The sequence below is a fragment of the Oncorhynchus nerka genome, linkage group LG11 (assembly GCF_034236695.1).
Source record: "Oncorhynchus nerka isolate Pitt River linkage group LG11, Oner_Uvic_2.0, whole genome shotgun sequence".
Lineage (NCBI taxonomy): Eukaryota > Metazoa > Chordata > Actinopteri > Salmoniformes > Salmonidae > Oncorhynchus > Oncorhynchus nerka.
Window position 1 is genome coordinate 52,827,077 of NC_088406.1, and position 14,906 is coordinate 52,841,982.

Consider the following 14,906-nt stretch of genomic DNA (forward strand, 5'->3'; position numbering starts at 1 on the left):
ACAGCTTAGTAGTACGCAAATTAATTAGTTTATCAAATTCAGTTTCCTAGTTCTGAGGTATGCATATACCTGCCCATATAGGACCTGCCTCTCAATATTGGTAATCCAATCAAAAGACGTGCACGCACTACGCCTTCTAGCAGGCTCCTGTGTAACACTGGAGCCAGCCAGCAGGCGTACAATAGCCAACTCTAAAGCTGATTGGTTGACACTAAATTTTCATTTCCATTCCCTTTAAGCTACAAGTGCCCGCACTGTTGATTCTGAAGGCCTGAGGGCAGATTTTAGACCCCTGGCAACACATGATGGCTGAATATGATTGGATAAAAGATCTAACATAAAGACCAGCCCTCCAAATCTCAACCTGGGGCTGGAAGCAGTGCAACCAAGAGGAAAGCTATGAAATGAAGAGTATAACTCTTACTCTGGGGAATAATTTAATACATATTTATGGGAAAATATATTTAAAAAAAAATTATATTCTGATGATGTTTAGGCCAGCAGAGAAGGCCTTGCTGGCCCTGACGGCCCACCACTGGGTTCAAGAGAGGGTTTTACTGTAATTTAATTATGCCAATGTGTTTTCATTAATTGAAAACCCTTAATCTATTTTATGAGAATTTGTAAGATTCTTGTTTGCATAAAATAGACAGAGACCAGTCTTTTCAATAATAGGTAACAGAATTTATTCTCGGAGTGCGCTGACACTTCACCACGAGCAACAGTTTATATACAAAACATGACGTCATTTCATTGCTTAACAGAAACCCCTCCTCTCGACAGGGACAAAGTGAGGTGAAAAGTTCATTCTAACTTACTAACACACTCCCAGGTAACTTTTGACCCCTCAACATTATCGATCACCACTTAGCTGACAGTTCTAATTAACAGAAAACCTAGGAATGCACTCACTGTCTTATCTAAAAACCCCAGAGCTCAGTTTCGTCGGTTCAACCATAGGTTAACGACCATATCTGTTTACACAGTCCACTTCTTTCTTCCTAGTTGGAATGGTGTTCATTAACTTTAATTACTCCTTGTCTGTGTCACACAATCCCATTTTATGAACTCATATTGTTAATCCGATATAATAAAACAGAGTATATGTTCACTTAGTTACAGTTCTATTTGAAATGGGGATATTGTTTATTCATTTATTCATAATAATTCTAACAGAGGGCCAATTATTAACATCTTTGAAATTGCTTATTTTGTGTACTGTGTGAATGTGGCCATTGCAATGCCGTTATATTGCACTTCTGCCCCACTGGCTATCAGTAGAATACTCATTTTGTGGTGTTTATAAAGGTATTTTACTATTATAAAAAAACATAGCATTTTCACTAGGTTATGTAGGCTATATGTAAAAAATAAACAACAACAAAAAAATACCACAGTTCAAGAGTTAAATCAATCACAAAGAAATCCATTATCATTTTGTTTTGGAAGGTCTCAAGAAACATTATGGAAATAAGAAAATGTATTTAAAAATAACTGAATAGCATATTTTAAGTTGTATTATGTTACTAGTCTTTGCTTAGTAGCCTGAGCAATGTTGCCATGAATGCTTATGTGCTGAACGCATGGACAGCGCGGTTGCTCTTGGAAATATGTATATTTTCACATAGAGATGAATTTTAAGTTATTTGACTGTGTCTGGGAAAGGAGACCTTAATGTACAAGTAATGAACTGCATGTTTGATGGCAGACGCAAAGCAAATTTTGTAAATAAGAATTGGTTCTTCACTGACTGCCTAGTTAAAACTTTTTTTTTTAAATAAATGCACTTATTTTAAAGTCATAGGTAAGGTTGTGATAAGATCCTCTGTGCCTGTATCCACAAAGCGTCTCAGAGTAGGAGTGCTGATCTAGGATCAGTTTTGCATTTTAGATCAAAATTAATACGATTATATGGACAGATCCTAGATCAGAATTCCTACTCTGAGATGTTTTGTGGATACGGGCCCTGGTCATTAATAATGTACTGTAACTATTCTAACTGTAGGGCTGGTAAGATCAAGGGCCATTGTGCAGCAGGGTATCTGTGTATGTCTGGCAGCTCTGAGTTCACGCCACAGGGGCCTCACTCCAACTGGAGCCAGTGTGAATGGGGGATGCAGTGTGCCGGCCCCTGTCCAGCAGGTGGGTCACTTATGAGTTGTTCAAAAACAGGACAACATACAATGTTTTATTTCAAGGTCCAAGATTACAAGGGGGTCATTTATTGGCCGTCTATTGGATATGAGAGATTTTGGCTTACGATTTTGGAGTTCCTGTGTTTGATGTTTTGTTGTTACAGTACTTGGTCATACAGGTCTGAGTATCGATTTTCATGTGTAATGATTGGGAGTCTTTGTTGTCTCAGGATTCTACTGCCCAGAAGGTTCAGAGAAGCCTGAAGTCTGCCCTGATAACACTATCAGAGTTTTACCTGGAGCAGCCAATATCCATGATTGTCTGTCTTGTCCACCACAGCACTGGTGCAAAAAAGGTCATTATAACGCCTAATAATAATAATGATGCCTTATGATGCTTATTCTTTCTTCCCATTTTAATCAAAACATTGGAGTTCAAAGACATGTTGTACTATGAGACACCAGACCTAGGTTAAAATAATATTTGAGATCTTTCAACTACTTATGGGACATTTATATTGGTTCCATTGCAACAGGCAGCTCAATCTAGCACGGTTAAATAATTTAAAATGATTTCAAATAGCATTTGAAGCCATGTCTGCGAGGCACCCTTAGTGTTTTATCCACGAACCAGACATTTTTAGAATTCCATTGAACTCTTCTACAGGTGACCCTGTCCTGCACCTCTGTCCTGCTGGTCACTACTGTGATGGGGTGGTTGGTAGTGACTACGAGGGAGGGACTGAACCCAGGGAATGTCCGTTATTTACCTACAGATCCACACCCGGGGCAGCCAGCAAGGGGGACTGCCACCCCTGTCCCCCTGGATTCTACTGTAACTCTACAGGTCAGACTGAAACAACTTAGACTGCAATATCTTACAATACCATTACTGTAGCATTGGGGCGACAGGAAGCCTAGAGGTTAGAAAAGCGGGCTAGCAACCGAGGGTTGCTGGTCGGACAGGGAAACAATGTCTGACAAGGAAAACATTTCGGTCAGGGGAAAAAATGTGTCAGGGAAAATGTCTGACAGGTGATCAAATCTGGTCCTACCATTGATTCTAAAGCCATCTCCTACCGTTTTGCCCTTGAGCAAGCCACTGAAACCCTAAACTGCTCAACGGGCTCCATAGCGTGTCTGCTCTGCTCCAACCTCTCCGACTTCTGCATGTGTATGTGTCTTTTGGAGGGGTTGGAGTAAAGCAGAAGGCAAGTTTCTGTTAGACACAATAATACACTCTTTTTTTCATTGATTCTAAAGTTCCCCCGGGAAAGACAACATTCCTTTAAGTCTTGAAATAGGAGAGCAGTGGTGGTTAATGAGCCATAATAAGGGGAATTTAAAACACATTTTCCTGGGGCGACACAAATGAGTACCCTGTGGATTTACAGATAACTAAAGTTAATTTACTTTCCTTGACAAACCGCATACCATTAGAACTACAATTATCTTCCAACCCCATTGATTTACATTTGAATAAAGCTGTAGTGTAATCATTAGGCTCAAATCACCAGTGGACTTTTACAGTGTTTGCTCTCCCTGGGTTCTTTTTTCAGGTTTTACAGATTACTCTGGCTACCCCTGTCCCCCGGGCTACTGGTGCAGTGGCACTGGTCTACCTATACTATGCCCTGTGGGTACCATGAGGCCCCTTCCAGGGGCGGCAGCTGCCAGTCAGTGTGAGCCGTGTGCGGGGGGCACCTACTGCCCAGACCCCATGTCCACAGGGCAGCCCAACATTGCTGGAATCTCCTGTAGAGCCTCGTTCCAGTGTCCCCCTGGTAGGTGATGATTTATGTCTTAGGGCCAGGAGTTTTTCCTGACCATGTGCGACTTGACTTGGGAAAACTCCAGGCACTAGTTAAGTATTTTTTTTTGCTGACCAAACAACCGTACAAAGGGAAACCCCAGGCCCTAGTAAGTATGAGGGCTCAGAGTTTTTCCTGATCTAGTAGTTGTGTGTGCGCGTGTGTGTGCATGCATGTATGTTGGTTAGGTGCGGTCTCAGAGAGGCTGTGCAAGGCTGGCTCTTACTGTGGGCCCCAGACTGCAGAGCCTGACATCTGTCCTGAAGGCTACCTCTGTCCAGAGGGATCTCACACCTACAACACACCAAACCAAGTGTGAGTAGGCCTAACTCAAAACCTGATGTAATGCTTACTCCAGTTCCTAGGCACATTCATTATGGTCCTTAACATTTATGCCATGATTTACTTTGAAGATAACATTGAAAATCTGATCATTGGTCCTTCCACAGTTGCGCGTTTCCCTACTACTGTCCTGCCAACAGCTCTGCCATGCTGTCCTGTGAGGGGGGCTCCGTGCCCCTCAACACCAGTGGCCCCAGAGCCTCCCAGGACAGCAGCTGTGGGCTGTGTGAGGCAGGGACCTACCGACCTCGGCTGTCCCCCCAACCTCAGTGCCTCACCTGCCCACCCGGGTACCACTGCCCTCCAGGTGACCTGTTTGTGCTACTTTTGGTTTGGTGTGATTGCTTCAGCAAGATTTAGCTATCCTTTCCACAATCTGTCTTTCCAACCGTCTTTTATCCATTCGTTCATCCTTCCAGTTTCCACTGATCCACACATCTTTCAAAGTTTTATCTATCTACCTATACCTTCTTAGCCTCGTACGAACCATCCCCAGCTACCATGTAGGGAAACAAAATGTAAGCTTGCTTGTGAGACGAGGGTGGTTCGTACGAGACTAATACCTTCTTGCCTACTTAAATGAATCCAACGAACCATCCTCCATCCATCATACCGTCGTCTTCCTTCCCATCCACACACCTATCCATTCTTCAAGCCTTCCTTTTTCCAACATTTAGTCATCTATCTATTCTTCTTTCTTCATCCATTTATCCATCATTCCATCCAACACACTTTTCATCTTTCTTGATTTCAAATGTTTCCTTAAACCGTAAAGCTGATTTCTTTTCTGTCCATCAGGGACAGAGCACTACCACAGCAACCCCTGTCCCCTGGGCTACGTGTGTCCGCTGGGCTCATCCAGTCCTGTCCCTTGCCCCCCTGGTTCTTTTGGTAATCTCTCCAACGCTGAACATGTGGAGGACTGCTACCCATGTCCAACTGATACCTTCAACCATCTGGCTGCCCAGAGAGCCTGTTTCCCCTGCGGAAGTTCCTCTACTGCACCCCAAGGTCCGATCAAACAGGTGTACTACACCATAAGGCCCGGGTGTTTTTCCTGATCACATGACAACGACCAGGAACAACTCCTGACCCTTTGTGTGTTTGTGTTTGTGTGTACGAGCGCATTTTCAGGTAACATAATGAGGGCCATGTGTTTTGGACTATCTTGTCACATTACCTTGATGTTTTATAATAATAATTTTTGTGTTTAACCTTTATTATTTAACCAGGTAAGCTAGTTGAGAACAGGTTCTCATTATTATAATAATAATAATAATAATGGTACCACTTTATTTTAAGGTACGCATGTGAACCACTAATTTGTAGTTTATAGGTATGTATATAAGTAGCTTATAAGGCCTTATTAGGTCTTATTAGCAATATATCATGCCTTAATTAAGTGATTTGTTACTTAAACATTATAAGTCATGTAATACTGGCCAATCCGTAATAACCTAATTTTTAGCTGTAATAAAGGTATATTTATACTTAATAAAGAGTGAGTTAAACAGGAAACCGATTCTTAGTAAGCTGTCTCAATGTGGGACTAATAAGGGCAAAGTACCTCAAAATGTTTTCCCTATTCTGAAGTGTGAGCATATTTTTACATACAGAATGATGTAAACAACTAAAGTTCCATATATATATATATATGTACTTCCATATATATGAATGTGGGCTATAAAATATTATATTGTGAATCGCAAAGGGACACACCTCCCCATACCCTTGGGCAAAAGCATATAACGTTTGCCTGAAACTGAGGATTTGTGTAGTTTGAAAACATAATAAATGGTTTCTTACTATATATACAGTGCCAGTCAAAAGTTTGGACACACCTACTCATTCAAGTTTTTAATTTTTTTTTTTTTTTACTATTTTCTACAATGTAAAATAATATTAAATAACACATCTTGAATCATGTAGTAACCAAAAAAATGTTTTTCAAATTTATATAAAAAAGAAAAGGAAATTGGAAATATCACATTTACATAAGTATTCAGACCCTTTACTCAGTACTTTGGTGAAGCACCTTTGGCAGCGATTACAGCATTACATTTTCTTGGGTATGACACTACAAGCTTGGCCCACCTGTATTTAGGGACTTCCTCCCATTCTTCTCTGCAGATCCTCTCAAGCTCTATCAGGTTGGATGGGGAATGTTGCCGCACAGCTATTTTCAGGTTCTCTCCAGAGATGTTTGATTGGGTTCTAGTCCGGGTTCTAGCTGAGCCACTAAAGGACATTCAGAGACTTGTCCCGAAGCCACTCCTGCATTGGCTTGGACGTTTGCTTAGGGTTGTTGTCTTGTTGGAAGGTGAACCTTCGCCCCAGTCTGAGGTCCTGAGCGCTCTGGAGCAGGTTTTCATCAATGATCTTTGCTCCGTTCACCTTTCCCTCAGTCCTGACTAGTTTCTCAGTCCCTTCCGCTGAAAAGCATCCCCACAACATGATGCTGCCACCACCATACTTCACCGTAGGGATGGTGCCAGGTTTCCTCCAGACTTGGCGCTTGGCATTCAGGCCAAAGAGTTCAATCTCAGTATCATCAGATCCGAGAATCTTGTTTCTCATGGTCTGAGAGTCCTTTAGGTGCCTTTAGGCAAACTCCAAGTGGGCTGTCATGTGTCCTTTACTGAGGAGTAGCTTCCGTCTCACCACTCTATCACAAAGGCCTGATTGGTGGAGTGCTGCATAGATGGTTGACCTTTTGGATGGGTCTCTCATCTCCACAGAGGAACTCTGGAGGTCTGTCAGAGTGACCATCGGGTTCTTGGTCACCTCCCCTGACTCAGGCCCTTCTACCCCAATTGCTCAGTTTGACCAGGTAGCCAGCTCTAAGAAGAGTCTTGGTGGTTCCAAACTCCTTCCATTTACACACCAAGACAGTCGTGAAGAGGGCACGACAAAGCCTATTCCCCCTCAGGAAACTAAAAAGATTTGGCATGGGTCCTGAGATCCTCAAAAGGTTCTACAGCTGCAACATCGAGAGCATGACTGGTTGCATCACTGCCTGGTATGGCAATTGCTCAGCCTCTGACCGCAAGGCACTACAGAGGGTAGTGCGTACGGCCCAGTACATCACTGGGGCTAAGTTGCCTGCCATCCAGGACCTCTACACTTGGCGGTGTCAGAGGAAGGCCCTAAAAATTGTCAAAGACCCCAGCCACCCCAGTCATAGACTGTTCTCTCTACTGCCGCATGGCAAGCGGTACAGGAGTGCCAAGTCTAGGACGAAAAGGCTTCTCAACAGTTTTTACCCCCAAGCCATAAGACTCCTGAACAGGTAGTCAAATGGCTACCCGGACTATTTGCATTGTGTGCCCCCCCCCAACCCCTTTCACGCTGCTGCTACTCTCTGTTTATCATATATGCATAGTCACTTTAACTACACATTCATGTACATACTACCTCAATTGGGCCGACCAACCAGTGCTCCCGCATATTGGCTAACCGGGCTATCTGCATTGTGTCCCACCACCCGCCAACCCCTCTTTTACGCTACTGCTACTCTCTGTTCAGCATATATGCATAGTCACTTTAACAATATCTACATGTACTTACTACCTCAATCAGCCTGAATTACCGGTGTCTGTATGTAGCCTTGCTACTTTTATAGCCTCACTACTGTATATAGCTTGTCTTTTTGCTGTTGTTTTATTTTTTTACTTACCTATTGTTCACCTAATACCTTTTTTGCACTGTCTCGGAGCTCTACAGACAATTAACCCTCGACCTCATGGCTTGGTCTTTGCTCTGACATGCACTTTCAACTGTGCGTCCTTATATAGACAGGGGCCTTCCTTTCCTTATCATCATCATCGTCCAATCAATTGAATTGACAACAGGTGGACTCCAGTCAAGTTGTAGAAACTTCTGAAGGATGAGTGGAAAAAAGGATGCACCTGAGGTCAATTTTGAGTCTTAAGGCAAAGGGTCTGAATACTTATGTAAATAAGGTGAAAAATCTGTTTTCATTTTGTTGTTATGTGGTATTGTGTGTAGATTGATGTTGGAAAAAAGCTATTTAATCCATTTTGGAATAAGGCTGTAATGTAACAAAATGTGGAAAAAGTCAAGGGGTCTGAATACTTTCGGAATGCACTGTATATGAGGAGTGCGCCCCTCTTCATCCATTGAGTTCATTGCAGGGACTCGTGCAGCCACAAGAGCATTAGTGAGGTCGGGCACTGATGTTAGGCGATTAGGCCAGGCTCGGAGTTGGTGTTCCAATTCATTCCAAATGTGTTCAATGGAGTTGAGGTCAGGGCTCTGTGCTTGCCAGTCAACTTCTTTCACACCAATCTCGACAAACCATTTCTGTATTGACCTCGCTTTGTTCATAGGGGCATTGTCATGCTGAAACAGGAAAGGGCCTTCCCCAAACTGTTGCCACAAAGTTGGAAGCACAGAATCTTCTAGAATCGTCTAGAATGTCATTGTATGCTGTAGCGTTAAGATTTTCCTTCACTTAAGGGACCTAGCCCAAAACATGAAAACAGCCCCCAGACCATTAATCCTCCTCCACCAAACTTTAGTTTGGTTGGCACTATGCATTCGGGCAGGTAGCATTCTCCAGGCATCTACCAAACCTAGATTTGTCTGTCGGACTGCCAGATGGTGTAGTGTGATTCATCACTCCAGAGAACGCCTTTCCACTGCTCCAGAGTCCAATGGCGGTGAGCTTTACACCACTCTAGCTGACGCTTGGCATGGCGCATGGTGATCTTAGGCTTGTGTGCGGCTTGCTCGGCCATAGAAACCCATTTCATTTGGCTGCCGACAAACAGTTCTTGTGCTGACGTTGCTTCCAGAGGAAGTTTGTAACTCTGTAGTGAGTGTTGCAACCGAAGAAAGACGGCCTTTGCAGGCTACGCGCTTCAGCACTCGGCGTTCCCGTTCTGTGAACTTGTGTGGCCTAAGACTTCGAGGCTGAGCCGTGGTTGCTCCTAGACGTTTCCACTTCACAACAACAGCACTTACAGTTGACCATGGCAGCTGTAGCAGGGCAGAAATGTGATGAACTGACTTGTTGGAAAGGTGGCATCCTATAAGGCCATTCTACTATCAGTGTTTGTCCATGGAGATTGCATGGCTGTGTATTTGATTTTATATACCTGTCATCAACTGGTGTGGCTGAAATAGCTGAATCCACTCATTTGAAGGCGTGACCACATACTTTTGTATGTACTGTATAGTGTAATTATGCTCTCATGTCCTCTGTTACTAATTATGAAAGGGAGGACTGGAACACAACTAGACCCAGGTCATCAGTCTCTAAAACAGTTTGCAATGTTGCTGGAATTAATCCTGGAACCCCTGCGTTAAAGGTGAATCCCGTCTCTTTTAAAAAGTGCTGTTTGCTCCCACACCAAATCAACATTTTCAGCTAAGGAGATATGTCGTAACCTTTTTTTGAGCCTTTTCCAGGAATACAAAATTACAACAACAAAAAATGTAAGCAATTGTCTGAAGATATTGCTGGACCATCTGACATGAAAAGAAAGTTTGATGAAGCTTTAAATAAAGATTTATGTAAAGGTCATGTGACATGATTGTCCAAAACACAGGGCCATAAATATAATATATGACTTACATTTGATGTTGCCTCATATCAGTTTGAAAGTGTGCTTCAATAAGGCTGCATTTACCCAGACAGACCAATTTTGATCTTTCTAACCACTAACTGGCCTTTTCACCAAACAATTACCAATAATTGGGCAAAATAACAGACTTTGGCTGCCTGTATAAATGCAGCCTAAGTATCACATCTTGACTTAAATATACCACAGGGGCCTCTTCCTGCACCTGCCTTGGGAAGAACCGTGCTTTCCAGCACTCAGACGGCTCCTGTCTGTGTCGAACCGGCTTTATTTTCTACAACAATCTGGATTTCAAGATCTCCAGCTCTGACAGTGAACTGGACTGCCAGCCTGAGGTTAGATTCAGCAATCAGCGTAGTCGGATGCATCTCTGTTTGGCTGCTCGGATACAGATGTAACCACACATGACACTTGTCATGTTTTAAAACTGTTCCTTTATGAGTCCATGTTTTTATCCTGCTGCACTAATGGAGGCAATAAGAGTAGGAACCCTCTCTGTTCTGTAGGTGAACAAGCGCTGCAGTGCAGGACAGGTGCGCCTGGCTGCATCCAGAGAGTGTGTCTCACCCTCTCACCACTCCTGTAACGTCACCTGTGGACCTCAGGGAGGGAGTCTGGATGTGGAGATGGGCATGTGAGTACTCTGTCAACACAACAGTCAATGTAATATGTGCCGTTGAGTAGACACATTTATCCAAAGTAACTTACAGTCATGCAGGCATACATGGGTGGTCCTGGGAATTGAACCTACCATTCTGGCATTACAAGCACCAAGCTCTACCAACTGAGCTGCAGAAGACCACATGTCCAATTTGTACCATGTCCAATATTTGTATTTTACTGTTTGCTTATTCAAAACTATCTCTGGTCTATTGAATTAACTGTAATATTGTTTAATGTTACAGTTGTCCAGTGTCCTTTTATCAACCCTCCTGTGTGGCTCAGTTGGTACGAGTGTGGCGCTCGCAACACAAGGTGGTTGGTTCAGTCCCCGCAAGGATCACAAATACTATGTACACTACTTTTCAGAAGTTTGGGGTCACTTAGAAATGTCCTTGTTTTTGAAAGAAAATCACATTTTTTGTCCATTAAAATAACATCAAATTGATCAGAAATACAGTGTAGACATTGTTAATGTTGTAAATGACTATTGAAGCTGGAAACGGCTGATATTTTAATGGAATATCGACAGTTGTGGCCAAAAGTTTTGAGAATGACACAAATATTAATTTCCACAAAGTTTGCTGCTTCAGTGTCTTTAGATACTTGAATACTGAAGTATAATTACAAGCATTTCATAAGTGTTAAAGGCTTTTATTGACAATTACATGAAGTTGATACAAAGTATCAATATTTGCAGTGTTGACCCTTCTTTTTCAAGACCTCTTCAATCCGACCCTGGCATGCTATCAATTAACTTCTGGGCCACATCCTGGCTGATGTCAGCCCATTCTTGCATAATCAATAGTTGGAATTGACCACAAGTTCCCAAAGGGATTATGGTCTGGGGAGTTTCCTGGCCATGGAACCAAAATATCAATGTTTTGTTCCCCGAGCCACTTAGTTAACAGTTTTGCCTTATGGCAAGGTGCTCCATCATGCTGGAAAAGGCATTGTTCATCACCAAACTGTTCCTGGATGGTTGGGAGAAGTTGCTCTCAAAGGATGTGTTGGTACCATTCTTTATTCATGGCTGTGTTCTTAGGCAAAATTGTGAGTGATCCCACTCCCTTAACTGAGAAGCAACCCCACACATGAATGGTCTCAGGATGCTTTACTGTTGGCATGACACACGACTGATGGTAGCGCCCACCTTGTCTGCTCCGGACAAGCTTTTTTACGGATAAGAGAAGTGGCTTCTTTGCTGCCCTTCTTGACACCAGGTCATCCTCCAAAAGTCTTCACCTCACTGTGTGTGCAGATGCACTCACACCTGCCTGCTGCCATTCCTAAGCAAGCTCTGTACTGGTGGTGCCCCGATCCTGCAGCTGAATCAACTTTAGGAGACGGTCCTGGCACTTGCTGGACTTTCTTGGGCGCCCTGAAGCCTTCTTCACAACAATTGAACCACTCTCCTTGAAGTTCTTGATTATCCGATAAATGGTTGATTTAGGTGCAATCTTACTGGCAGCAATATCCTTGCCTGTGAAGACCTTTTTGCGCGAAGCAGGTAACCATGGTTGACAGAGGAAAAACAATGATTCCTAGCACCACCCTCCTTTTGAAGCTTCCAGTCTGTTATTTGAACTCAATCAGCATGACAGAGTGATCTCCAGCCTTGTCCTCGTCAACACTCACACTCGTGTTAACGAGAGAATCACAGACATGATGTCATCTGGTCTTTTTGTGGCAGGGCTGAAATGCAGTGGAAATGTTTTTTGGGGGATTCAGTTAATTTGCATGGCAAAGAAGGACTTTGCAATTAATTGAAATTCATCTGATCACTCCTCATAACATTCTGGAAATTGATATCTGTGTCATTCTCAAAACTTTTGGCCACGACTGTACATAGGCATACAGAGGCAACTGCAAAACACCAGTCTCAACGTCAACAGTGAAGAGGCGACTTCTGGGATGCTGGCCTTCTAGGCAGAGTTGCAAAGAAAAAGCTATATCCCAGACTGGCCAATAAAAATGAAAGATTAAGATGGGCAAAAGAACACAGACACTGGACAGAGGAACTCTGCCTAAAACGCCAGCATCCCGGAGTCGCCTCTTCACTGTTGACTTTGAGACATGTGTTTTGCAGGTACTATTTAATGAAGCTGCCAGTTGAGGACTTGTGAGGCATCTGTTTCTCAAACTAGACACTCTAATGTACTTGTCCTCTTGCTCAGTTGCTCAGTTGTGCACCGGGGCCTCCTTCTCCCCTTTCTATTCTGGTTAGAGCCAGCTTGCGCTGTTCTGTGATGGGAGTAGTACACAGCGTTGTACGAGATCTTCTGTTTCTTGGCAATTTCTCGCATGGAATAGCCTTCATTTCTCAGAACAAGAATAGACTGACGAGTTTCAGAAGAAAGTTCTTTGTTTCTGGCCATTTTGAGCCTGTAATCAAACCCACAAATGCTGATGCTCCAGATACTCAACTAGTCTAAAGAAGACCAGTTTTATTGCTTCTTTAATCAGGACAACAGTTTTCGGCTATGCTAACATAATTGCAAAAGGGTTTTCTAATGACTAATTAGCCTTTTAAAATGATTAACTTGGATTAGCTAACACAACGTGCCATTGGAACACAGGAGTGATGGTTGCTGGTAATGGGCCTCTGTACGCCTATGTAGATATTCCATTAAAAATCAGCCGTTGCCAGCTACAGTAGTCATTTACATCATTAGCAATGTCTACACTGTATTTCTGATCAATTTGATGTTATTTTAATGGACCAAAAATGTGTTTTTCTTTCAAAAACTAGGACATTACTAAGTGACCCCAAACTTTAGAACGGTACTTACTGTAAGTCGCTTTAGACAAAAATGTCTGTTCAGTCATATTTGTCTATAAGCAGATCTATTTTATATTAATCTATTCCATTATGTATAGTAGACTATATACTGTAAATCCCTCCTACTTCCAACTCAGCAGCTTAAAGTCTCTCTCTCCTCATCAGCTGCCACTGTGAGCGCTACGTATCAGCAGAGGAGCTGTGCAACACCTCGTGTCTGTCCAGACTGCCCCACATCTCTGCCAGGCTCTCCCCAGATGGACAGCTGCTGCTGGGGATCAAAGAGCCAGATGAAAGCCGAGTGTGGAGCAGAGTGAGCACCACCACCACCAGCCACCACCGCATGCTTACTGTACAGCCTTATGGCCCTATCCATTTGGATCTTTCTGAGAGGTCACACACTCTGGGGACCTGACCTCCATCACATGACTGTGCCCAAGATTGCTTCAGTAGCCTCAAAACCATATTGTATGTGCTATAGCCAACTCTGTTGTCGTTGTGATGGCATGACATGTATGACACATGGCAATGTTTGAAAACTAGAGTTAGCTTCAGCACATACAGTATGGACACAGAGATAGCTGCAGTGTGATCAGGGTTGGGGAGTAACGGATTACATGTAATCTGTTACATGTAAGGGATGACAAAAAAAAAACAGTAACTGTAATCCTTTACATCAACAAACAAATTGTAATCAGATTACAGATACTTTAGAAAAACGACATGATTACTTCGAGGATTCCTTTTGACACTTCTCTGTTTTCTCAATGACATTCAAATCAGCACTGAAAAAAAGGCCCGAGTTTAAGTTTGTCAGAGACCACAATGATGACACACCAAATGTGCTTGATGGATCACAGGAAAGGAGCAGGAATAGGCTTTTGTAGGCTACAGTCCAAGCTATGTCTTCCAATGGTGCGACTGCTGTCGGCATCCAAAGATTATCCAACTTGAATAAACGCTTGGTGGTAAGGATGACAGCAGTGGTGTAGTCTACGGCGATACGGATATCACTTACTATTGATATCTACATAGCGCATTGATGTGAATCACAATGCTGCTCTCTCAATTAGCTGTTTGCTCCTTACGGGCTGTGGTTGTTGTGGATGGCTGTTCACAAGTCTAAATGTGTATTTGAACCCAATATTGGTTGAGTTCAAGAAGTTTAAGCTGCCTATCAATCGTTGTTTTTGAAACCAATCGACAGCCACTGAAAAATGGGCTCTCACAATAGCTGTGTAGTGCGGATCCCGGCCTATGGAATAAAAGTGGGGCTTTAATTGCTCAGTCTAATTCATGCCGATAAAAATATAAATCCATAGGCCTAATGGATACATGCTCAAACTCGCACGCTTTTGATAGACTTAAAGGGGCAATCTGTAGTTACATCCATTGTTGGACTGAATTATATATACACTGCTCACAAAAATAAAGGGAACACTAAAATAACACATCCTAGATCTGAATGAATGAAATATTCTTATTAAATACTTTTTTCTTTACATAGTTGAATGTGCTGACAACATAATCACACAAAAATGATCAATGGAAATCAAATTTATCAACCCAT

At 42.7% G+C, this 14,906-nt stretch overlaps 1 protein-coding gene across 2 annotated transcripts in view; it reads left to right on the top strand.

Moving 5' to 3' along the window:
• si:ch211-286b4.4 (uncharacterized) overlaps window positions 1–14,906 on the top strand; it is a 57,555-nt gene that overhangs the window by 27,430 nt on the left and 15,219 nt on the right. For both annotated transcript variants that reach the window (XM_065024648.1, XM_065024649.1), the window contains exons 31-40: window positions 2,006–2,142; window positions 2,366–2,491; window positions 2,803–2,982; window positions 3,695–3,919; window positions 4,135–4,261; window positions 4,396–4,595; window positions 5,087–5,299; window positions 10,084–10,229; window positions 10,401–10,528; window positions 13,502–13,649. In XM_065024648.1, the coding sequence (XP_064880720.1) occupies window positions 2,006–2,142; window positions 2,366–2,491; window positions 2,803–2,982; window positions 3,695–3,919; window positions 4,135–4,261; window positions 4,396–4,595; window positions 5,087–5,299; window positions 10,084–10,229; window positions 10,401–10,528; window positions 13,502–13,649 (1,630 nt within the window). The remainder of the gene's footprint in view (window positions 1–2,005; window positions 2,143–2,365; window positions 2,492–2,802; window positions 2,983–3,694; window positions 3,920–4,134; window positions 4,262–4,395; window positions 4,596–5,086; window positions 5,300–10,083; window positions 10,230–10,400; window positions 10,529–13,501; window positions 13,650–14,906) is intronic.